This window comes from Epinephelus lanceolatus, chromosome 12 (assembly GCF_041903045.1).
Source record: "Epinephelus lanceolatus isolate andai-2023 chromosome 12, ASM4190304v1, whole genome shotgun sequence".
Taxonomy (NCBI): Eukaryota; Metazoa; Chordata; class Actinopteri; order Perciformes; family Serranidae; genus Epinephelus; species Epinephelus lanceolatus.
The window spans coordinates 28,906,812-28,933,214 of NC_135745.1; the positions used below are offsets into that span (position 1 = coordinate 28,906,812).

Sequence of the window (26,403 nt, forward strand, 5' to 3'; positions counted from 1 at the left end):
ACTAATCAGCTTCCTAAAGTGTCCTCTTTATTCTAGCTAATCAACAGTATTGCCCCATATTGTTCCTATTATGGCCCATTGCTTGATTAATGCCAGATTTGTGCTGATGATCTTCTCATAAAGAGGTAGACCTGGTCCTCGACACATTCCTACACACACACCGAGTCTTGTGAGAGCAGGTTAAGGCCACAACGCTACTGCAGTTAGCGTCACCTCTCTCTGATACAGCATTACACCATTCATAGTCGGCTCTGTAAGACAAGCCACAAAAGAATTACATTCACATACAATAACTTTGCATTTGCTTAAACTGGAAATGTAACGCCACCCTGATTTATTTTATCAATGCACTAGGGCCGTCACTTTTTAAATAAATCAGGTTAAAATGGATGAGAGATAACACTTGTATCATTTAAATTGAGTCGAACATAATCTACTTAGCCTGAAACTAAACTTTGTTGTAGAACTGACCTCAGCAGCCTCAGCTCAGCCTCGTTCCAGACTGCTAAATCATCCTTGATTTGTTCAGCTATTTGAAGTAAAATGAAATATCAGTTCAGTGTGACTTTCAGGCTACAAATTAGCGACATGAGATTTCTTGCTGCAGTGTCGTTACTGTAAGGGAGTTGCATCTTTAACAGGGAGCAAACAGCCTTACCTACAGTTTTTCCATCAATAATGCCCAATCCAAAATGCATTCATATCAGCAGCTTACAAGTTTTATACATTTTGCATTGACAAAGACACCCACAGTTTACTGACAGGGCACCCAATAGATAAGAGTGAGAGTGCATTTGCCAGTGAAGACTCTCAGTCATCCAGGTCATGGTATCATAAGTGCTACATCGTAGGCAACTGGACTTGCTGGTCTCGCTCTGAAGAACAGAAGAAGCCTCTTGGATGAGAGGCGAAACGTCTTCAAGAAACTCAAGCTAAATAGCTAATTTTTTAATATCAATTCTTAAAAGCGTGACAACTTTACAACAAAGTGACAAAAAGGTCTGACACGTTGTATCAGCAAACTGTTTACTGTGAAGTTTTTTGAGGATATATTCATACTGAGCAGGAAACTCACAGCACGGGTAAACATCACGGTCATGGTAAGTACAGCATGGTTAAAGTATGGCTACTAAAGGCCCAAACACACTGAAACTGACGCACTTCCTTTGGCAGGCATCAGATATGAAATGCTAACACTACAGAAACGGCAGTATTTTAGGAAATGGTCACTATATGATTGTATATTACAGTGTTACAACCCAGTATGTGTCTAGGGGTAAGGGAAGCAACATAAAACCAAACAATGAAGTGAATAAGGCAAGCTATATATATATATATATATATATATATATTTTCATTTTCTGTACATTTTTATTTGAGCTGTTCTATCAAATTCCAGCACTGCAGAACCAGCAGTGTTTTGAGGAAAAAAACTGCCCTCAGAAATAAAGAGATTAATTTAATTTAATTAAATTCAATTCACTTCAATAGAATTAAACTTGTCCCGAAGGAAATTCTTGTGCCAGAGAATGCTTCAAATCACAGTAACAGCAAGTACAGTGACGACAATTGACCAACAAAGCAGACTGCACCTGATGATCAATGTTATATTGAATATGATATAACAACGAGATGTAATGAAGAAACCCTCCAAATTTCACACCAATCACATCAAGGAAATGTGACTTCTACTGAGTCTAATAAAACATTAATGACCCTAAAGCAGGGATCCTCAACTTGCTTTGCCCGGGGGCCACTTTTGCGAAACAGGAGGCCAGGGCCCAGTTATTATACAAACAATAATATATCAGTATATATAATAAATGAATTGCCTGTTTTCAACCTTTGCTGTTCTCACTCATCTCTGCCAAGAGGCAAATCCAGTCGCACCAGCTCCATATAGGTCAGGTGTACGCAGGGGCGTTTCTAGGTTTAACTCAGACCTCTGTTTGAGGATCCGCGGAATCCTTCCCTGGCTGTTTTTTCCTATTTTGATGTATTTATGCACTCTGGCACCGTATTTACATTACAGTACAATAAAATCCCAGTGTGAATCAATTCATTTTCATTGTGAATTAGGAGCAGTGGTTCCCAACTGGTGGGTCGTGGTCCAAAAGTGGGTCATGGGTCCATTCTGAATGGACCGCAAGTGACTTGCGAATGCGTCAAGTTTGCAAAAAACACACTTTATTTTTAAGTGCAGTGGATTTCCAGCACAGAGCGATAATTTGAAGTGCAATTTCCTGCTGTAGATTGAGTGACTAATGTACAGCTACTTGACAGAGACAGCAAACTACTTCGACGATATGGCCAAACAAGTATGTTGCTTAATGTATTAAACTGTGTGGACCTTGAACTAATGACTAAGGAGAAATCTGGACCCCAGGGTTGGACCAGTTGGGAACCACTGAGTATTGAGTATCACTGCTCTAAACGTTGACAAACTATATACTTCAGATCATTTAACACCATTGACTAGCCCCACAAAGGAAATTATATTGTTTTTAAACTGCAGTTTGTTGTATAAATCATTACAATGTCCAGTAGTGTTCGTTTTACCCCCTGGCTCCTGTGTCCTTATTTGACGCCCCAAAATCATGACAAGGTCGGAGCAGGGGCGACAAAGCATTTTGACAGGCCTTATACCATTTTTGGTACGAGTTTAGCAATTTAAAATAAATAGATGTACTTCAAAACGCTTACATGAGACACTTTCAGTGAATTTGGGCCTTTAAGTTTAATTAGAAATTTGAAATATTGCTGTGTGTGTGTGTGTGATTATGATAACCTATTTAAGAGAGAATCTTTGTGTGAGAAATAATGATGGTGTGTGTAGTAGAAACAGTATTATGCGAGAATATGAGCGTAATTATTATGTGTCTGAGGACAAAAACCAATGAGTGATGAAAGTGTGTGTCAAACAGTATGAGAGGGTGTGACTGTAGCCACTTCAGTGTACATTAATGTCATGCAGATACCCTCCATTGTCATTCACATGTACAATTATCCTCTTGTGCTATTATGGCAGAGTCTAACATGAGAATAGTTGCATGTTGGAAAAAACTGCGGTGACTGCACATGTGAGAGGACATACTGGTGTGAAGGAGAGTATAGTGGAACATTATGTGATGATGTTACGTAAAAACAAGTTTGATTTACGACCTGAATGGCCTCTAATACCAAAACTTCTTCCCACTTATACACGTGGTCAGCGACCACGAAGACTCACACAGGCACACCAAACCACAGAAGAAATATAGCCCAGTTTGTGTGGTACCAAAGGACTAAACCATCTTCATTATGTGCCTGTTCCCCTGACGGCTATTGGACATCCCAACAGAACCACGGAGGTCGTATATTCCTCACAGAGATTATCATCCCTAAGTGCCCCATAACCCACTCCACAATCCCACAATTCTGACCGCTCATCAAGCTGTATTCACTCTCGGGACATCCAACAACAGTATCAATGTAAAAATGCCACCGCCTGACAACTTCTATTTTCATTGCAAAGTGATTGTAAGTCATTTGAAAACGAGCCCTCTGTAAATTCAGGCCGAGGCAGTTTCATTCTTTCCCCGAGGCGAAAACATCAATAGAGGAGAGAGAAGCCAGGACAACCTATAGCACAGGACAGATCGATAGCGCAACAAACTCAGTAAAGATTGACTGGAGAGTTGCCTGGAAACGTCCTGCTTGAAATTTATGACATGAGGAGGACATGAGCCAACAGGAGAAGCTGGAGGACAAGAGAGAGGGAGAGGAAGAGAGAGTGATGGGGAATCAGCGGAATTTTTTTTTCTCCCCCCAACACTTGAGGGTCAAAGTGAATCCTCAGCAATATCTCAGAGAGAATATATACATTTTAAATATCAATGAATAACATGAAAAGGTTTTTGCTTGCAGCTGTGAAGTTTTCAGTGAGAATCAACACCAGTAAAAAAAGTTTAATCTCAAACTGTGTTAATCGAAAAATCAAAGATGCGCTGAATGTAAAATTCTGGGCCGATACCGATGTTTAAAACAACAATTTGGCCGATAGCCGAAAGCCGATTTTTTTGTTGTTGTTGCTTATGTTGTGATTGTTGTTACATATTCCTGCTTTTGTGCCGAGGGGAAAAAATCTTTATTTTAAAAAAAAGAAATAAATTGTTTTAGAGTAATTGAGCCTTTCCCCACCTTATCTTTAAATGAGCACAAATGTGATCATTCAAGTTTATGAAACAACCCTAAAAAGTAACGTTTCTTCAAATGAAAACTATTTTGAAAAACGTGACTACATCAAAAACTTTTTTACTCTACATATCATAATTCCTAGGGCCGTCACATTCTGGTCGGTTGGTCAATTGGTCGATCGATATGCTTTTGTCGGACCAAATTCTCATTGGTTGGACAATCACTGGTGTTGCCTTTATAAGGCTGTGTGTCCACCAAAGAGTTTCTTTCCCAGCTGAAAACACAGTTGCTGCTGTTGATGTCCGGCACCTATATTCGTCCTCTGTGATGGTTGGTCTTTGTGGAATTCGTCCCTCCCCTTCTCCACTGTGATTGGACGGCAGGTGACATTGATGAGCACAGCTAGACATTTTTCAACTCTCATTTTTAATTGGAAAACGGATAAATAATCACAGAGGACATTTAGTGTTGGATTTCATCTCTAAGAATTTATTTTACTACGTCTCCAAAAAGACACTGCAGTTCAAGGTTGGATTACAAAGCTTCTGAAGGGGATACAATCACACCGGAGCCCTTGTTGGAGCAGCAGGATGAATAACATTAGCGTCTGGACACAACAGTGAATCTGTCTCTCGCATGCAACATTACAGAGATATCACTTTAATTATGTTTGTTTATAAAGTCCAGTATGTCAGATTTTTCTCATCAGTCTCATTGAACGCTTAGTTTTAAGATGAGCTCATGCATGAAGCTCAGCTGGATGTTCCCACTGATAAAGTTATTTTCAGATAATATTACAGTGAACATTACATTTATTTTTCACTCGAGGTGTTCAACTTGTCTGAATTGAATTAACTTGCCCTGGGCAAGAGTTAATGTCGAAGCCTGTGACACTCAGTGCACTGTGGCTGATTTAGTTAACCCAGAGAGAATGTGCAGAATTTTCTTCCCCATCAACAAATCCATTGATTGAAGAGTAGGTAGAATTTCAGTCGACCAAGATTTTCTTGATTAACGTTGATTAACGCCCTAATAATTCCCTTTCTAATGTCTATTTCATATAGCTGTGAAAACATAAAATAAATTCTTCTTCTTCAAACAGCTGAATTTATTCGAGTTTTTCACCAAAAACTACATTTTACAAGATTATATTTGGACACAAAATGAGAATATTATAATTCACCTTCGCCCAATACTCATTTTTACCAAAGAGGGCTTGAATGCATCTTAATGTAACTCAATGCAACCTTCATTAGCGGTTAATTCCGGCCACCGGCTGCTAACAGCTAATGGTAAGGGGCTCCCTTCCTGCTGATTTCAACATAGATTAGCTGTTCACAGTGTAGCATTATCAGGGAAACAATAGGGTGTGTTCCCTGGCACGCCGACAGTGAGTTTACTGCGTCCTTTCGTCCCGACGGCATCCTGGGAAAGATCTCAGATCATCCCAAACACTATTGTCCCTGGAAGACGGTGCACTGTTAGTCTCGAGCCCTGCTTTTTACCAATGCTCAAATGATGTGACACAGAAAAACATCGACCACTGCCATCAGTGACTGTCATCTTTTTTATTTGATAGGCCAACGGCAGTCGACAAGGTGAATATCAGCTGATACCGATGTGCGTCTGATAGATCAGTGCATCCCCAGTGTGCCGTTTTACATTAGAATAAACACCAATAAAAAAAAGTTTAATCTCAAACTGTGATAATCTGAAAACCATTCCATTTTATTCTAGTTATCTTCCATTTTCATTTCTAAGATGAGACTTTCCCGCTGAGAGAAAACAAGAAAAAACTGATATCTACTGAAGCAGACAGTGTATGTTTGACATTCCAATGGGAAAATTACTGAAACAGTGACAAGATGAAATGAGAAGATATCAGGTTTCATTGCTCCTCCACACTAACAGAGAGCCCTTACCATATGTCACCCGGCTCCGGCATGCTCTGACTGGTGCAGCCGCCTTCCATAGACTCGAGCTAATTGAATATCCTTATCTGGCTCCGAAACACCCCCCACCCCCCCCTTTTCTCTGGTGAACTGAGACAAAGGGCCAGTTGGAAAAGCAGCACATTTGTATTCACCCACAGACACAAATGTAACACACCAACCATGAACCATAACCCGACCCTGCATCGCACTTTACTACAGTCAAGAGTAGCTGTCTTTCATGCTTCTCTGTTACGTCTCACATGATAAAAGTTCTGGGAAATGTGCTAACAGCCTCTAGCTGTGAATTTTTTTTTTTTTGGTTATGAAATTAAGTGCAGCAGTTTTCTAATGCCCCCTGGGCCCTTTAGTGTAAATTGATTCTATTTTAAAAAGCCTTTTTTCCCCCAGTCTGACAGAGAAGAAGAGGTGGCTGGGGAGCGGAAACGAAAATGGACTCTCAAAGAAAAAGAGACGGGAAGAGAGAGAAAGGCAGCCTTGTTTGTGAAAGGGTTAAAGAGAAAATGGCAGTGACAAAAGGGGAAGTGCGCAGACCACTGGCCTATTAAGGGGTTAACAGTCACAGAGAGGCCGATAATGGAGGCTGGAGCAGCTGTATAGGAACTACAGCGCAGCACGGAGCCGAACACCATAGAAACCGCTAACATAAACCAGAGATAAACAGAGGGAGGGAGAGTGAGGGAGGAAGCGAGGTGCTACATTTCTCTCATGTCAGCATTGTGTGAAGACTCATAAACCAAGATAAATAAAAATAGCATTCATAGATTGTTATACGCCTTTTTTATGGACTGCAAACACATGTTCACACCCATTAACGCATACAGTATGGTGCATCCGCCCTCTTTGTAAACACCACTGCAGATGCATAATTAGGCACGGAGCCTCGATGCTGTGATACACACAGGAGGAAGACTACAGTGCAGCGAGGATTCCTGAAGACAAGGCTCGTCCACATGACCGAAAGCTGCAGCAGAGTTAATGTGACCTTTAGCACCTGAAGACAAGACTGTGGCATCCACATGATAATGATATACTAAAGCCATATCCTCCCACTCATTCACTCTCTGGCTCTCTTTTCTTTGCACACAAACACAGGTGCAAACCATCGGCAACCTCTGGGACTGAAAAATGAAGCAGATGCAGAGGAGCCAAAAACTGCAATCCCTCGAATGGCCACTTGAGGCTGGCTCCAAAACAGATTAAATCCCCACAGACCAGTGGTTCCCAACTGGTCCAGATTTCTCCTTAGTCATTCGTCCAAGGTCCACACAGTTTAACACATTTAGCGCCATACTTGCGTTTGGCCATGTCGTCGAGCTAGTTTGCGGCCTCTGTCAAGTAGCTGTCCGTTATTCACTCATTCTACAGCAGGAAATGGCACTTCAAAATAAAAGCTCTGTGCCTGAAATTCACTGTACTTAAAAAAAAAGTGTGTTTTTCACAAACTTGACACATTCTCGAGTCACTTGCAGGCCATTCAGAGTGGACCCGCGACCCACCAGTTGGAAACCACCGCCATAGACCCCTATGCTAACATGCCCAACTTCACAGCAGAAAAAGACTATGCTCTATTCTGATACCATGATTTATTAATAAACTTTAAAGTAGATTCATACCTAGATAAAACAGCACTTTTCCCGTAGATCAGTTCTTCTGCGCTGCTCCAAAACAGTAGCCCATACAGCAAGTTGCACTGTGCTGCCACTGGTATCTACTGCTTCAGGCCAGGGACGAAATATCAATTTCCTTTAAACAGTGTAACGTTAGCACAATGCCAGCAATCTGTTATTAACGATGGCATTCATTCTTTGTATGTATTTATTCATGTTTAGTTTAACCTGAACTATACCATATAACAACGATAGCAATCATTCCAGTGGTCTTACAGCTGATCTTTTTTTTTTTTTTTTTACTGCAAACGTACTCAGCAGATTGATACTCACTATCAGCTGATACGCAAATTCAGGTATCAGAATTGAAATTGGGAAGAAAAATATTGGTACATTAACATCTCTAATGTTTAAGGCCTGCTACAAAAACAGTTCTGGGGTCTCATTTATAAAAAAAAAAGCGCGTAGGATCCATACTAAAAATGTACGTATGAACAAAAGCCAAAAATATAATATTTCTACAATCAGGCTTCCTCTTCACCATCTGCGTCGCCAATTTCCCGTCTCCAAAATGTTCGTCTGATGGGTCAAAGCTTCTCCCATCATGTCTGTTTTTATACATCATAACCTTTGCGTGGGAAGTGGTGTACGCTTCTTTCAGGCCTCGTTTTGTGCATGTGCAATGTTTATAAATGAGTCCCCTGGTCTCTATAGCTAATTTCCTAATTTATGACTGTACGGGTGTGAATTTTTATATAAATCACCCTTTTACATTTATTGGCGTGCCCACTCATGGTTCCTCATCTCAGCGTCAGTGGGTTTTTGATGCCTGAATTAAAAATTGTGGTTAATGCAAGCTGAAGAGACTTTCATGTTTTATTCTACAACATAAAATACCTCACCTGTGAATTATGAAGCTTTTATGTTGTGGGGCAGTTGTGGCTCAGAGGTAGAGCTGGTCATCTACCAATCAAAGATCAGTGGTTAAATTCCAGGCTCCGCCAGCCTACATGTCGAAGCATCCTAGAGCAAGATACTGAGCAAGATGGTAGCCTCGGCCACCAGTGTATAAATGTGTGTGTGAATGGGTGAATGCGACTCGTAGGTTGGATGACTAGAAAGGCACTATACAAGTGCAGGTCCATTTATGTGTCTTAAAAAAGTGGTTGCTAACAAGTGACTAAACGAGACTACAGAACGTCATCATGCTGAGTTGTGCCGAACACAGTTTTACAGTCTTGTTATGTCATGCGACTGTAGCATAGTTTGTTTATAGCCTAACGTTAGCTTTTTACTGCTGTCGATTGCATTTAGGCTTCAATAATCATTAAGTGGTGTTCATTTGTGAAGAGTATCTTGAAATCATTATAACAACGTGCAAGTTTCATAAACGGTTGTTTGCCATTGTTGGGAATAGAATGATGTTATGTGTTTTACTATAAGTTGTGTTTCACTATATAAGTTTTAGATGTGTGAACAATGAGAATACTGAGATGATTTCAGCTGATCTGAATGTGTTTGCTTTGCAGAAGTGGAGAAGTACAGGAGAGGAAGAGACGTGAAGTCTGAGGAGCACATACCGCAATGCTTAGATAATTAGTTTCATATATGGTAAAAAGAATAGAAAGTGATATACAGATAGTAAGGTACAGCACGTGTAGGGAGTTGTGTTGTTCTCTTGTCTTTCAAAACAGGAACCACGCCCCCACCATCAGCGGGAAGGAGTCAGATTAACACGAGGCAGGGGCGTGGTGTGGTGAAGGAGGAAGTGGAACTGCCAATGAGAAGAGGACAACGCCTTGCGTGCACAATGACACTCTGTTACGCTCAAATATACTGGGTCAGGGAAAGGACAGGAGGTCAGACTTCGTGAACTGACACACCTTTGTTGTTCGTCAGGGACGTGAAGTTGAGACCCAGAGCTCTGTAATTTTATTCCTTTACTGCTTAATAAACTACATTAACGGAGACCGAATATCTTCTCCTATTGCTTCATTAAAGAACACGCAGGACTGAGCTCACACATAGCACATTAGAGAGTAGGATGAGACTCTTAGTCCATCACCATGGAACTTATTTTCAGCAATTATCCACAATTCAATCGAAAAATCCCATCGGATTTTTGACAAGGGAACCAGTGCAATAAAAATTTCAGAGTCAGCCTACAGCAAAAGGTCATCCCTGGGGCAATCTATTAGGGCTTAAAGTTAATTAAGGGCGTGGCTGCTTTGAGTGACAGGTGACTGTTATCAATTGACAAGTTACTACCATGGTGACAACTTTGGTTAGGTAGCGTAACCCCAGATTCACAAAGTAGAGGAGTTGAGCTATACACTCGTCAAAATATGGTCACATCTGGCTCCAAAAATACAAGATGGCGACGGCCATGATGCCAAATTTAAGGCTTCAAAACAGGAGTCCACAAACCAATGGGTGACGGTGACTACGTCCATTATTTTCATACTGTCTGTTGTGCAAACTAACATGTAAATGTGCACAACACACATGCAGCAGAACATACGCACATCGTTACCTTAACTATGCTCCATGGAACAGATGTTTTACTGCAGCTTTCATCACGTGCAGTCAACCTCAGGAGCCCCTCAACAGATCACACTGTTGCTGTACATCCGTGATGGCTGTTTCATATTCAGCAGCTAGGTGATTTGAGGTAACGATGGAGGGTGTGTGTGTGTGTGTGTGTGTGTGTGTGTGAGGGGGAGGGGGGGCTGACAAAGCTGAAGGAAAAGCAGCTTCATTCAACTCGTCTCCTGTTTCTATTTGTAAAGCTTGTGTGTTGGAGAAGAGCCACTACGACTGGCGACAGCAAAGCACGCACATATGCACACAGTAATTTGTACATAACACACTTAAAGTACACACACGTACACGCAGAGGCCTCCTGATTAGAGGGTGGGTTACATTTGAATTCCCATAGCGATGTGTTTTGTTTGTTTAAAGGTAACAAATTGTGCTCACATTTCTTATAAACAGCTGAAGGCAGAGTAGGTTTGAGTAGATGCGGATCAGCTGAGGCTTTTTGTTCCTCACTGAATATTTATCAGTGGCCAGCGGAGGCTGTGATTGAGTTTTACAGGGGAACGGTTGTGTATCATGTGCTTTAAATGAAGTAGTGCGGCAGCTCAGGGGATCGGCAGTCAAACTCTGACCTGAGGGCATAAAGACTTGATGAGCAGGAGGAGGAGAAGCGTATCCAATGAGAGCGCACAGGCAGAGCATCATGAATATACACGCATGTATTCATATGCACGACTGGCGCGCATGCGAGCCAAACACTCTCTGTATGGAGTTTCACAATGGCAGGAGAAGCTTTTCAAACTTGCACTTCCAAGGGCAGGCTGCAAGCGAAGCGTTAGTCGATTGTGTGAGCAAAGTATGATGAAATCACACATCTCTCACATCTCGTTACCGCACCCTGCACTCCCACCAAACACAGTGTTTAACAAACATTTGAAAACAGCCAGCAGGCAATACTGAAATGACTCAATGAGCCTCGTGCCTCGACAATATCATAAGATATGTGGAAAGACCGCACTGTCACACACACACAAAGCCGCCGCTGTACTGTTGAGTCTCACCAGCATTGTAATGAATGACAAATATCTGCTTACAGCTGCATTACTCATACTCTAATACTCTTTTGTGTTGTGATCATGCCCTAACGCAGGAACAGCCTCAGATCAATAACCTAATTAGCCATAAAGCATATGCATTGCGGTGATACATTATATGCCTGGCATCCCTTGGCTAGCATCTCACAGGAATTACCATATAAATGAACTGCGGTCATTTATTAAGCAAAGAGCCGTGGTGGCGACTTGGCATGCTACGGAACAGGAGGGGGGAAAGAAATTGTAAGTTACAACACACATTAGAAAAGGGAAACATCATGAGAGGTCGAACAGGCAGGTTACAAATTGCATTGACTGCTGGCAGAGCGAAAACATCTGCCATGCTGTGACTCTACCCGTGGAGCAAGTAAGCAGCGAGGCTCACGGCGGCCGAGGAAACCCCCAACACGCTTTCTTTCCACTCTTTGTATTCAACTGGACTGCAAGTAATTCAATACACCTCTCCTTGTGCAGGCTCACTCAAATGAAACGCAAAAGCGAATGAACTATATCAAGTGGAGCACTATTTGAACACCACTTACAGTAATATCAGTGTTTGTGTGGGCTTGTTCAGTGTGTGTGTGTGTGTGTGACGTGGACATGCGAGCCCGTACTGTATGTATGTGTGTAAAATCAAAAAGATTAATCTTGTTCCGCACATGATTCCTTGACCAAACTCAATACCGCCGAGAGAGACCGCTACAACAATACCAGGCTGATCTCTCCATAGCAACACACATGGTAACACAAATCTATTTCAGAGCAGGAGCGCAGCACTTAAACACAGCGGACAAAAAAAAAAAAAAAATATGGAAAACAGCAATCAATTATTAAAGAGCTTCATGTTCATACTTACTGCCTGTGTGTTGCCAGCTGCAGCCGAAACTAAGAGGCTCCCACAGCCACCTCTCCTCAGTGCGATTGTGAGTGTTATCAGGGATCTACAGGTAGTGCCACTACTTCGTCATACACAGAGGATGTGAACTAGGATCTGCCCCGTGTCTGACATTTAATTGTTCAGCGAGGTGTGTTTACTTTCAAGGTGTCGGCTGCCCTCTCAGACTAAGAAGGCAGTGGAAACATGGACGCCTAATGAGGGAAAAACAAACTCGGGGCGTGTAACAACAGCAGAGAGATGACCGATAGAGAAAGTTTAAATCAACATAATGTTTCTCCTGGCATAAGCCCACTTGTAAATCATAACGCTGTAAGCAGATCTATCGACATCAATTGTTCCGAGGGCCTGAGCGTTCAGCGTTACCTCAGCGATACTGCAAAGCCAACACACACACACACACACAACTGATATGACAAACTGCTTTTTTAAAGAGGGCCAGCAACCAAATTACTTCGGCATTTTCCTTAATTTAGACAGGAGGGGGAAAAAAAGTGCTCCGTTGAAATAAACAATCTTAGTTATAGGAAAAATTCAACACTGAAACATGAAAAAAAGGAGCTTTAAATGCAGTGGAAATATTCAAAACTACTTTACTTGCTGTCCCTGTTTCTGTGGTAACAAAATCATTCACATTTCAAAGCTCTCTCTACACACACACACACACACACACACACACACACACACACACACACAACACTAAACACACTAAATCCTCCAGACAGCATCAAAGAGACACTAAGTTGGTTGCAGGTGCCACTTTGATATATTCTGTGTTGACCTTTTCCAGATCATATAGGGTGATTATACGCATGTTGGACCGGCGTTTGGCAGGATCCACACAAAAAGCTTTGCTGTAATAGCTTTCCTCCTCTTTTCCAGCCATCCATTCTGCAATGACACATACAACCTTATGTTCTCCAGAAAGGTGGGCTGGCACTCGCCTGACACACACATATACACATACACACACATACACACGGCTATAGCAGAGCGGCTTACAGGCCTGGTGCACCCAGCAAACATGGGTGATGTGACAAGAGGAGGGAGAAAGAGAAAGATGGCAGCTGGCTATGAACAATCTGATTTCTAGATTTGCTTTTTTCTACTAAACTATGAAATGACGAGTTAATAGTGAACGTGCAGCACAAAGGTTTGTTATATTTTGAATCACGAGCATCAGATAAGCTCAAACGATCTGTCAATAAATCAATTATTAACTATTCTGAGAATCCATGAAGTCATTTTCAAAGCAGACATATAAACAGTCCTCAGTTACAGCCTCACAATTGTGACAATTTGTGTTCTTTTCTTATCTTATGTGAGAGTAAATCAATTATTTGGGGGTTTTGGACCGTTGGTCAGACAAAACAAGATATTTGAAAACATAATTTCGTCTTACAGAAATTGCAACAGATAATATTCACTATTTTCTGACATTTTAGAAACAAACAATTAATCCATTAATAGCGAAACTAATAGGCATAATGGGTGTCATGATATACCGGTATTGATGATAACCTTGATGTCTGACAATGAAACATGGATATGATGCTAATAAATACACATATCATGTAAATAATCATTTCCGTTTCTCTCCGTTCTCGCTTTGTCTCCCTCCCCCAAAGTCATTTGGTCGCTTCGTCACCATCTATTAAGTGTAATTGCTCTTTTTGAAAATTTTGTACAGTTACAGTTACACACTCTCTCCACCTCCCGGACTTTTGAGTATTTTGAGCGTAATTGATTTGCCAAAAACAAGTGAGAGAAATGAAACAATAAGAAAAGTTAAAAACGATTTTGACTAACAGCATTATCTTTTTTTAGAATTTTTACAGATATCGCGATAATATCGTTATCGCAAACTCTTTAAGCCCCGATAATTGCATTGTGAAAATCTGATATTGTGCCAGCCTGAAGGCAAATAATAAAAATACTTTTTATCTCTCTGTGTCTGCTAAAATGTTTTCTGAACATATTTGTGGTGCTGGAGCAATTAGTCGATAAAATCGAATAGTTGACTGACAAAATTTATGTTAACTTTTCGTACAATCCTGTGTTTCCACTCTCAAATATGAGTATTTGCTTCTTTCTTTGCAACTAAAATTGGTTTTACAGCGTAAACAATCTGAAGATGTCACCCCGGACTCTGGGAAATGGTTATGAAGATTTTACACTATTTTCTATTTATCAAAAAAAAAAATCAATAAAATGGTCAAACTTATTCCTTAATGGAACAATTTGACATGTAATCTTCTCATCTAACTCTCGGCGAGCAAGCAAATAAAAGTAAACCAATCCTTCATTTCTACAAATAATCAATATATTAATTGACAATTTGAAGACAATTTGAAAAAATATTGGTCTCTTTGTTAGGACGCACCAAGACGGATTCTCTGAGCTACAGCTCCCATGGGTCACCCATATTGTCCCTGCAGGGGGACTGGCGCCACATAAATATCATCAGACGCAGGTTTTGTGTCAACACTGGGGGCAACATACAAAACGGAGGGTTTGAGGTCATCTGAATGAAAATTTAGAGCATCAAACACTTAATTTCCTGCATTCTGGTGAATTTTATGCACTTTTCTGCATCAATTTATGGTGCAAATGTGTTTAATTCTCTCAAAATAAAAGTCACCTACTACCTTTTTGTTTTTAAATATCAAGGGAGACCTGTCTACAGCGCCCCCCTGAAATCTGCACTTGTGATTATAATAAAAAACATGGACAGGGAACAAGTGAAAGTGCACCTTCATTCTATCTACTGGCCCTGGATGGCACCAAATCTGACCAACTGTAACGTGACTAATCACAGGTTTCTGCTAAACGAGACGTATCCTGAAAAATCAGCCTTGTTCGACGAGAGCAAATCCATCGGTGTTTGTGTACCGCTGTGTCCCTGCAGGAGATATCACCATAGCAGTAAGTGGCAGGCATTAGAGTACTTACACAGCCCATCACAATAGAAGCAGCAATGCACCTTTCAAAGCACAATGTTATTGAGGCAGGACACAATATCGTACTACCTGCCACCAGTTCAGCGGGCTGGGTATTGGGTTTCAGGGTGTGCTGCGGGATACTGTAATCGTATACACTTTATCGGGCTTGTTCTGTCACAAGTGTTTTGTTTAAGGGATTTCAAATGGGAGCAGGGGTAGGGGGCTGTCTCCTCGTTGAGGGCGAGTCAATAAGATGTAACCACGATCCCGCGAATATCCGTGAATAGATAAGCGTGTCTGGCCGTATCAAAATACTTGGCACGGTCGGATCTGAGCGAGTGGAAAAGGTTTGATACTTAGAGTCTGTCCGTGGAGCACTTCTAAGATTTGTTTTTCCTTCAGATTTCCAGTTTCATGATTGAAACCGGATTATGTAACTGTTGTGTGATGAATAAACGTCTTGTTTTCAGTGGAAACCACAAGCTGGAAAGCTGCACAGCAAAGTGAGTTATGATGCTAAAGTTATATCGCCATTTTGATGATTTTTAAGAATGAGAAAACTTTTTCTGACATCTCTATTATCAATGATTTCTTCAAATTGCTGCCTGCTACGTTATATTGCGGTCATGACTGGTGTCCTGCTGCATAACGACCATTTTCCAGCTTTTTCTTTTGGCTGTAGCCATCAGAGACAAAAAAAAAAAATCTGCCAGTATCATAATCAGAATGGATTTAAAAGACATTACGGCCCTACAGCTTGTTAAAATCCCAGCTGTTTTAAACAGTAATAAGAATTCACTGGGAGTATTTTACGACTAAAAAAGACTTTACACTGACATTTTACACTATAATTAGCACAATATGGGCTTTTATCCCCCAGTATACTGTGATAATGGTGTCACAGCATCCTTATTATATTAACAGATAACATGTAATCGTGGTAAATGGATGGATATCATGTATTTTTATACATTACTGGTGATTCACATTGAGGTCCAAGCGAATTTAAGGTGATAACTGGTGCACAGTATCCGACACCATTAACCTGATGCCTCTAAGATGCAGTGCACGCAGCAGCTTAGAAAGAAACCAAGCGCTGGCATGTGCTGGCACTTTATATACTGGACCTTGATCAATATTATGCAACTAGAGGAACAAGTTCCCCTGCTCTTAATTCAGCTCATGCCTCAGGTTTAGCTTCCCCTCTCAACAAAACACCCCGTGATTTAAACTTGAAAACAGCACATTGGAAACTTCAAGAAAAGAAAGTTTACTTCCCCTTGGTCATTTCGGCATTTTGCTGATGCTCCGAAATTGAGCCAAGTTCAGAACAGTCATGTCAAGGTGGTTCGATGTAGCACCTTTTAGTGGTGCCAGCTCGGCCTCGTGCAAACAGCTGCAGCATTTTAAAGAGGAGTCTGGCGCTCTTATTTAGATGCTGCACCCTCATCAGCGCCTCCTGTTATTTCCTATCCTGCGATATGAGAACTTCACATTGACCGCACCGGAGGGGGAAATGCTCAGGGGAGGAGGAACGAAAACAACAGTGCACGGGGACTAAACTAAGGATAATAACTTCCACAACCGAAATGAACATCTGTTCACGTGTCCACTGTGTATGAGGGAGAAGTGGCCATGTTTGTGTCGAGCAGATTTCGCAGGGGAGACGAGATGACTGGTGGCACTTTGAAAAAAAGTAGTTAATTTCCTCTTGTGAGGCGTGAGCAGCCAGAATCAACAACAGTGTGCTTTAACATCTTGCAGTTTGATTTAGCTTCTTCTGGTCTCTCTGCAACACCCGAAACAATTTGTTCTTCAACTCCGAGCAGCCTCGGCTCACTCATTTGTCAAACAATATTGAGCAGACGTACGTGAGGATGATTTTTCATGCTTGCTGTGAGTTTACCGTGAGCTACAGTAGTTTATACTGTCAGTTAATCTACATCTGCTGATAATTAGAAGCAGATTTGAGTCGAACTGCTTTAAACTTTCTCTTTTTGACACATGCATGCTGACACACTTTCACTTCACCTATGATTTCATATTCTGCAGGAACACTTGAACTTATTTTACCTGATTTAATCTCCCTAATATGTTTTAATCATGTTGTCACACATTATCTAACATGCTTGTCCTCTTCATTTCCCTGCTGTCACCTGTTTGCTCACATGAAATACATCTTTACTTTTATTCTACTATACATATCCTGCACATATGAGTGCAAGACAGCTCTCCAGGCAGGAACACAGAGCACATACTGCCATATAAAGTGACTTTGGAAGTATGTCGAGCACCGTGCCAGCAGCTGCTCACACTGACAGGTACAGGCCTAGATGATAGAAAGCTAAGCGTTGTGTCTGGGAGCCAACATCTGAACAGACACCCCTCTGCTCTGTGAGACAACACGCGCTTTGTCTCTAATTCAGCAGCTGGGAGCGTCATTTGAATATTTTCACTGGGCTACCCAAAACACCACCGCAACATGGAACAGGTGTGTGTGCGCGTGTGTGTTCGCGAGCGCGTTTTTTTTGTGCGTGCAGGCGCGCGCTTGTGTGACCAAATGAAACAAATACCAGGTTAGATAAGACACACATCACGCACTGGGTTACATGTGCGGTAGTTAACAGCGGTGCGTTTTGGAAAAGCTGGCGAAGACATGAATGGCGATTCAACCCCCCCCCCCCCCCCCCCCTCCTCCTCCATCACCACCACCTTTACATACATACACACATGCCACGCGCGTGCACACCGTACACATATGCGATTCTGCTCTATCAAAATCATATGACAGGCGTGGTCATTGAGTGAAAACGTTAAGGCCAGTTTGTTTTTGTCATGAGAGGATAATTAGATCCGATATCGCAGGAGAAATATGTTGGAGGAAAAAAATCTACCTTATGGAGGTCGATGCGTATCCTCTCCTCTCCTTTATGCGGGCTCTCTGGCCACAGGTGATAGCTGGAGCCGTAGTTGGGGCTGTCTTTGCTGCTGTTGCTGCCAGTCGCAGACGAGTTCCCCGCGTACGCCTGCTGTGTTACCGGGGGGGTTACGCGGGAGTCGCGGCTGTGTGGCTGCGCCTGATCGCCTTGCGCGGTGATCCTCCCAGACTTATTGCGGTCTTGTTCACAGTGCTGCGGACGCTGGGGACAGAGCCCCAGTGCGCCTTGCTGCTGCTGCCGCTGCTGCTGCTGCTCTTGCTGTTGCAGCAGTGGAGCCTGGTGAGTCCTACATAGCTCTCCTGAGCCGCTGGCGCAGTAGTTGATAGGCAAGCTGCTCCCCACCAGTAGCTGTTGCTGCGCTCGTAATTGTGGGATCTGTTGCTGCTGCTGCTGCTGCAGGTCCTGAGTCTGAGGCTCGAATGCTCTCCTGTTAGCCTCGGTTGACTCACATGCATTTAAAGAGCGCCCTTTCTGCGAGTTTGCACGGGTTCCTTCAGGGGAGGGGTCCCTCTGTTGGAGTCTTAAATGACTGTGCTGCTGCTGCTGCTGCTGCTGTTGCTGCAACAACTGCCTGTGGTCTCGGTGCCCTCCTGCTCCTCCTCCTCCCCTGCAGCGTTCCACGATGCTTGCCTGTTGGTAATTATTGGCACTCCTTCGGAGACGATCCCCTCTTTTAGATTCCCGGGAAAACAGCAGAGAGGAGGAGGACGACGTTGGTGGCGGCGGTATAGGCGGCGGAAAAGGTGGGGAGGGCTGCGGTGGGAAAGGATCGGCAGGATGGTGATGGTTTTGAGAAAGACTCGCCTCCTGCTCGGAAAAACTGCAGTGGCAGCTCGGAAAAACAGGCTGCTTCTCCGACTGCGGCGGCTGCTGCTGCTGCTGCTGCTGAGAGCCGGCCGGGGCCCAGGGATCCTGCTGCAGGTGCGCCGGCTGCCCGGTGCTGGGTTCACTGCCTCGGTGTGAAGGTCGCTGGGCGGTGTCGTAGCTCGCCAGAGGTAGAGGGTCGCCGCTGTGAACAGGTCTCCGAGAGGGCTGGCTCAGACACGGGAGCTCCTGGAGGCTCTGGCGGTGAGCGGCGGTGGTCGAAGTGCGGTCTCGGTGGTGAGAAGAGGGCGGGGGCGGCAGGCTGAAAACAGGAGCGACTGGGTCTCGGCTCTGCTTGCTGCTTGCTTGCTTATCGTCGGGGATTTGGTGCTGATGGACAGCTCCCGCGTACCGATGCCGCATCCCCTTGATCGCCTCGTCTCGCTGTGGTTGCTCCTTTGCCGTGCAGAGCTCCGACACCCGTTCATTGCGATCAGTCCCAGCAGAATAGAACCGACTTGTATCATTGGTAGGTTTGACCAAGACCTGCCTTAAAACGTCACCGTACAGCCAAAACACCGCCTTCGACTGAATATCGGTCCATTGCCTGCTATGCGCACAGGTTGCAGCGGATCGATCACTCCTTAAGGCTGTTAGGATAATGCAAGAATGGGATTACTGAGATGTAGAAAGGTGTTTAAATCCCGTTCACATGGTCGATCACCTTAATCCACTGTGGACCCAGTGGATCGACTTTGTCAATGTTGCCATAACCACCCTGCATAATAAGAAATCACTTTTACTGCTACGTCACCCAAACAGATCCACAGGCCTGTCAAACATGATCCCCCCCCCCCCCCCCCCCCCCACACACACAGTGTAGTTTATGATCAGCTCTAAGTGATTACCTCCGCTCCTGATGTCCATAAAGTGTCAGCATTTAAAAAATCATGAATGGAGCAATAAACACACTCTTAATATCTATCTGCTGAAACACGTTCCCACTTGTTGGCCCACAGGAAAAGCATCAAACACACAGTGCTGGAGCGATTACCTCATGCCACACAGCCTCAGCCGCGCAGTCTGGTATTTAATTATTAAGCAGAATATGCCTGGTTTTGTATTACCAGGCAGAAATATTAAGAATGGGTGCTGCATGCAGAGCCTGCAGTCGGCTTGCAGCGGTGTGTGTGTGTGTGTGTGTGAGAGAGAGAGAGAGAGAGAGGGAGAGAGAGCTGCTGTTGCATGCTCTCAGTGTAACATGGTAAAGGCTTCACTGTCACCGCGGAGAGCAGACCGGCTCGATGGACACAGAGAGAGGCAGGGCGCAGACTGAGCTGTCCGTGGTGCTGGAGGAAGAGTCCGGACGCACACAGACTGTGTCCGTGGTGTCAAGTGGCCAGAAAATGGACAACTGACCATCGCATATATGTAATGATTTGCAATTAGACAGCACAGAGCTTAAATTAAGGGGATAAACCCTGAGTTTTGTCAAGTGTCTTTGTTGTTTTATCACAATAAAACAACACTAAAATGCCCAAAAGTTACTGGTGGCTGCTCTCTCTAACACTAACTTAAGATGCCTCCTTGATTTAGCAAACATAGAGTGCTGAATGTGCCCAAATTCTGTCGCTTCAGCTGAACTTTCAATCAGACCTCTCAGGTCATCACGTGGTGGTTTGCTAAGTGAGTGAACTTTATGTCTATAGCACCCTTAAAAACCAGAGTTGCAGACTCAGCTGATGAACTGAGGGGAGGTTTGTTCCCAGTGTTGGGGGAGCTACTTTAAAAGCTACCAATTACTTCACACTGGAAGAAGTTCAACTACAGGGAGAGATCCAGCTTGGTTAAAGCAGGGGGGGCCACAACACTGTACATAAAGGCAAAATGGGAAGAAGCGGGGTTAAAGGTTTAAATAAGAGAGGAAGACTGGTGTCAAATGTGTGAGACACAATGCACAGCCACAGTCAGTAGTGTGGATGGAAGTCTGCTGGCGGAATTTAACCCTCTTTTTCACAACACCTGAAATAAAAAGCAGGCAGCTGGGAACACAGTAAAGTTGTTGGAGGCTGTACAAGGATCAGGTCATACAGGGAAAATATTAATGTGGCTGTTGAAAGTGTTTTGGGATATGAAATCCCAAATACCTGCCTTGTGAGGTATTGTGATGAGAAAAGATATTTCCTTGACTAAAGTCTTGCTTGCTGCAAGTAAAACAGGTAATACCAGGCACTGGCTCAAAGAAAGCCCCCCAAAGCAGGAACACTGGCTGAGTGATGGAAAAGCTGACATACGTTTTGAGAGTTTAAGACAATACATTTACAAAGAACTGGGAAAAATGGAACATTTATAAGGGACGTGACACCAAATAAAAAAATACGTAACTTGAAGATACTTAAATACCGAAACCGTCCCAGACGACCATATATTGTTACTGTGTATTTTTATTTGTGTACTACAAAAGTGCTTACTTCTTAACATGTTCTACACAAAAAAAAATAGAATAATAATTATGGGAAAGTGGAAGAAATGTCAGCTTTGGTTTTGTACACAGTGTCCATCAGTCAGACACCTGCTGTCCAGAAACTAGAGTCAGTGTTGGGGCATTACAGGATTCCTCAGTGAGCCAGGTAATGTCTAAAATACCTGCAACAGCCTTTCTGAACATTTATTTGTGCTCTATACCTGCCTTTGTTAAATGCTGTAACTACATCCCTGATCTTAACACATTTAAATTGATAGAGTTAATTGATTTCAAACAGCGACAAATCAAAAGCACCAATTATATATGAAGATGTTCAAATTGTCGACACTCGTGTTTGATGTCAACTCGGAGTCACCTGTCAAGCAACAAAGAATTCTCTTGATGCAGAGACTTAACTCTATTTGTGTCTGTGATACTATTCTATGTCATTTTTTTATCAATCAGTCAGTAAAAGTCTAATATTCTCATTTATTTGCTGGTTTAATGGGCTGTCTGAGAAGGATGAGAACAGCCTACATGGTATTGTGAAAGTGTGCGCTAAAACAGTGGTTCCTAACTGGTGGGTCGCAGGCTCATTCAGAATGAACCACAAGTTTGTAAAAAAAAGACACTTTATTCTTAAGTAGAGTAAATTTCCAGCACAGAGCTTTTATTTTGAAGCACTGATTTCTGCTGTGGAGTGAGTGACTAACAGACAGCTGCTGGACAGAGACAGCAAACTAGCTTGATGACATGGCCAAACACAAGTATGACGCTGAATGCATTAAACTGCGGGACCACGAACTAATCACTAAGGAGAAATCTGGACCCTGTGACTGGACCAGTAGGGAACCACTGCTTTAAGATAACTGGAGCCCAGCAAAGAGACTTGTGTTCCCTCTGGGAGAAATGGAAAAAGAATCATCAGCCAATGTGACCATGTTCTGCCTGTCTCAATTATATATTTAACAGTTTATTTTATTTGCTGCGTGTTACCTGGTGTTGCTACAGCCTATGTTGACCTGTGTCTCAGACATATAACTGCCTCACCTGTGAGTCTTTGGCTTTTTGAATGTTGTGTGTATGGTATGGACCGGGTAAAGCTGCAAATGAATTGTCCTTTAGGGACCAGTAAAGTTGTCCAAGCTGAGCTGTTAACAAACAACAGTGATAAATAAATACTTGCAGTCAAAGCGGATTCAATTACAGTAGCGAAGCGATGGTAACATTCAGTCATTAATTTTCTGTCACCATTTATCCTACACCCTGGACAGGTCACCAGACTATCACAGGGCTGACACATAGAGACACATCCATTCACACTCACATTCACACCTACGGATAATTTAGAGTCACCAGTTAACCTGCATGTCTTTTGTCTTTTGTTACCTCAAGGCTGGATTACTGTAACTCTCTATTATCAGGTAGCTCTAGTAAGTCCTTAAAAACTCTCCAGCTAATTCAGAATGCAGCGGCACGTGTACTAACAGGAACTAAGAAACGAGATCATATTTCTCCTGTTTTAGCTTTGCTGCACTGGCTCCCTGTAAAATCCAGAATTGAATTTAAAGTCCTACTGTTAACTTATAAAGCTCTAAATGGTCAAGCTCCGTCATATCTTAGTGAGCTCATAGTGCCCTATTATCCCACCAGAACACTGCGCTCTGAGAACGCAGGGTTACTCGTGGTCCCTAAAGTCTCCAAAAGTAGATCAGGAGCCAGAGCCTTCAGCTATCAGGCTCCTCTCCTGTGGAATCATCTTCCTGTTACGGTCCGGGAGGCAGACACCATCTCCACATTTAAGACTAGACTTAAGACTTTCCTCTTTGATAAAGCTTATAGTTAGGGCTGGCTCAGGCTTGCCCTGTACCAGCCCCTAGTTAGGCTGACTTAGGCCTAGTCTGCCGGAGGACCCCCTATAATACCCCGGGCACCTTCTCTCTCTGTCATACGGATTACTGTTAATTTATTATGCTGATCTGTTCTGTACGACATCTATTGCACGTCTGTCCGTCCTGGAAGAGGGATCTCTCCTCAGTTGCTCTTCCTGAGGTTTCTACCGTTTTTTTTCCCCCGTTAAAGGGTTTTTTGGGGGAGTTTTTCCTTATCCGCTGTGAGGGTCCAAAGGACAGAGGGATGTCGTATGCTGTAAAGCCCTGTGAGGCAAATTGTGATTTGTGATATTGTGCTTTATAAATAAAATTGATTGATTGATTGATTGATGTCTTTGGACTGTGGGAAGAAGCCGGAGTGCCTGGAGAAAACCCACACCGACATGGGGAGAACATGCACACTCCATACAGGAGGGCCTAACCAGCCGGCAGGTTTGAGCCCAGAACCATCTTGCTGTGAAGTGATAGTGCCAACCACTACACCTCTGTGTCACCCGTAATGGTAAAAGAAAAATGTATTTCTTGACTTTAATGGCAAAAAATGTTTGTTGTTTCAGTAGTAAACTACACAAAAAGTGATTTCACTACTGGAATCACTATGCAAATATGAATGTAGCTGTACTACCACTATGCAGTTAACCCTGTAGTTTAATTACATGTTGGTCACAGCTCCCTAACGCTGTTTGTTTCGTAGTGTAAAGCTTGGACCGTGCAACTACTAACATTCGCTTGTGTTAGAGGTCTTGATGTAGAATAAGGAGTTAAAAAACCTGAAACCATTTTGTAACTGCACCTAGAATAAAATCCAGGTAAGGTGCAGGTGCTTTCAGTTACTTTAGTCCTACTCTGCGGAATAAGGTTTCCCAGTTCGAACCAAAGGTGGGGGGTTCAAACCCCGGGGGTGGGGGAGCCCTTATGTGTGGAGTCTGCATGTTCTCCCTGTGTCAGCATGGGTTCTCTCCAGGTACTCCAGCTTCCTCCCACAGTCCAAAGACATGCAGGTTAATTGGTGAGTCTAAATTGTCTGTAGGTGTGATTAGTTACTGTATGTTTTTGTCTGTGGAGTACAATGAGGACTGTGGGTTTTGTCCCCCATCTCTTATCACCGAGTTGTGCTTGTAAGGGGTCACTTAAGGGGTCAAGTCCACGACCAGACCAGTGCGAGTCCCACACAGCATGAGGATTAAATGTAGAAGATGCAAACTATAGGCACTCCTCGAATTGCCATATACATGTGTGAGTGTACAAGTGTACCGTGGGAAATGGGCCCGACATTAATGGTATCAAAAGTTCAAATTAGACATGAGTCAAGGAAGCAAGAAGTTTCACATCCGATCACAGTGACAAAGTAACAAGTAATCAGACAATGCACAGGCATTTGTGGTCTAAAAATAAAATCCAGACACATCCAGGGACCGACACAAGACCAATAAAAAATGTGGTCGAGTCCAAGACGAGGCCGGGACCTTTAAGGAGAGGTCTTGACACAAGATTGATCTCGAACACTACATCACTGCTTATAATGTACATATACACATTTGAGTGTTTTATTAAGATGGACTTTCACATCCTTGTTTATTTCCCGCTCCATCAGAATATGTTAATATTTGAAAATATGAGCATAAACAACAACCATTTCAGTGAAGAGAGAGAAGTTGAGGCTGAGCCAAAGAGACAGGAGGGGATAGAGATGGAGAGGGAAGCCAACTTTTACATCATACATTAGCCATTCTTAATAAGTAATAATCCTTTGCTTAAAGCTGGTTCAGCCGTTTGGAGTTTTGATGGGTCTAAAGACTGCAGCGGTGGCACACTTTGCCTAACCACTGGAAGAAAGCTGAGGTACACTCTGTTTTATAGCTCGGTGAAGTACTGCAGGAATTTGGAGTGGAGCTCTGGCCAGGGCCGCATTAGAAACCTGATCATTTTCATTAAGTAATTGGTCGCTGTGACCTGTGCGAGTTCCTTGGCAAGATGGAGTTTCATTTGCTAGTTTGGGAAGCAATGTTACTGCTTCCACATGAATAATTAAATCAAACTTTACAACTCCTGGATACACACAAACACTCATTCACTGACCGGCTGTGAACGCCAGGGCCCACATTTTCTCTCCGTCTTGCATTTCCCCCCTCTCATGCACACACCCACAACCCTAACGATGCTGCGATATTTCACTCAAATAGCTTCTTTCTAGCAAAAGCTGCCACCAGAATTTAGTGCCTCTTGGATTTGTCCCATGCAGCCGTCAAACTTGGCCGGTCCAGGCCATGTTAAAGCATATTGTGTGTCTCTGCCTTGTTGGCTCCTGTTGGGAGAAGCAGCGGAAGATCTGTGACACTAAAATGGTAGAGGAGGAAACATGGAGGAGGCCAATGGCTGCAGCACGTAACATAGGAAGTAGATAAGAAGCCTGTAATTACAGAGAAAGAGAAAACCAACCAGGGTGAAGCAGAGAGATGTGTAAGTATTTGTGTGTGTGTGAGAGAGAGAGAGAGAGAAACTGATAGCATGTGTATGTGAGAGAGGGAAATCGGACCGAGTGGGAGAGATATCTAAAAAGAGCAGGTGCGCCAACACAGAATAGATCTAAAGAGTTCAATTGAAAAGAAGAGGAAGATAGAAAATGTGTTGTACTGTGAAGTGAACCAAAAATAATTACACACAGGTACGGAGATTAGCCTATTATCTTAACACAGAATCATCTACGCTCAAAGATAAGTCATATGGGTTTTTATAATCACTGTTCTTACAGATACATGTATGCCTCTGAGTGCTATTTCATTGTTCTTGGCATCTTGACTGTATATTGTGTAACGTGTGCACCGGGGTTTAATGAATATTAGTCTGAGCTGTTTTACCTTTACTTTGGCAGAACACATGGCTGTTTTGGGGTTCAAACAGGAGTGACTGTATCTTGCATCAACAAAGGCAGACCCACGTTTTTCCTAGTCATTTCACTACCGTAAACTATCTCCTATGTTGTTTTCATGAATTTGGCAGTACATCCAACCGTCCTCACAACCACGAGTAACCCCGCCAGCCCAGGAGCCAGATGTACAAATGATGTTTGCGAACAAAAAACATGCTCCTCCAAAAA

At 43.0% G+C, this 26,403-nt stretch overlaps 1 protein-coding gene across 2 annotated transcripts in view; it reads right to left on the minus strand.

Moving 5' to 3' along the window:
• Positions 1–19,613, minus strand: part of kcnn1a (potassium intermediate/small conductance calcium-activated channel, subfamily N, member 1a) — an 80,313-nt gene extending 60,700 nt beyond the window's left edge. The window contains exon 1 of one of the 2 annotated variants that reach the window (XM_033650397.2): positions 18,102–19,613. In XM_033650397.2, the coding sequence (XP_033506288.2) occupies positions 18,102–19,373 (1,272 nt within the window). In that variant the 5' untranslated portion in view covers positions 19,374–19,613. Of the gene's footprint in view, positions 1–12,226; positions 12,613–18,101 lie in introns of those variants that run through there. The other variant, XM_078173213.1, reaches the window with a different exon arrangement.
• Positions 19,614–26,403: the final 6,790 nt, after the last annotated feature.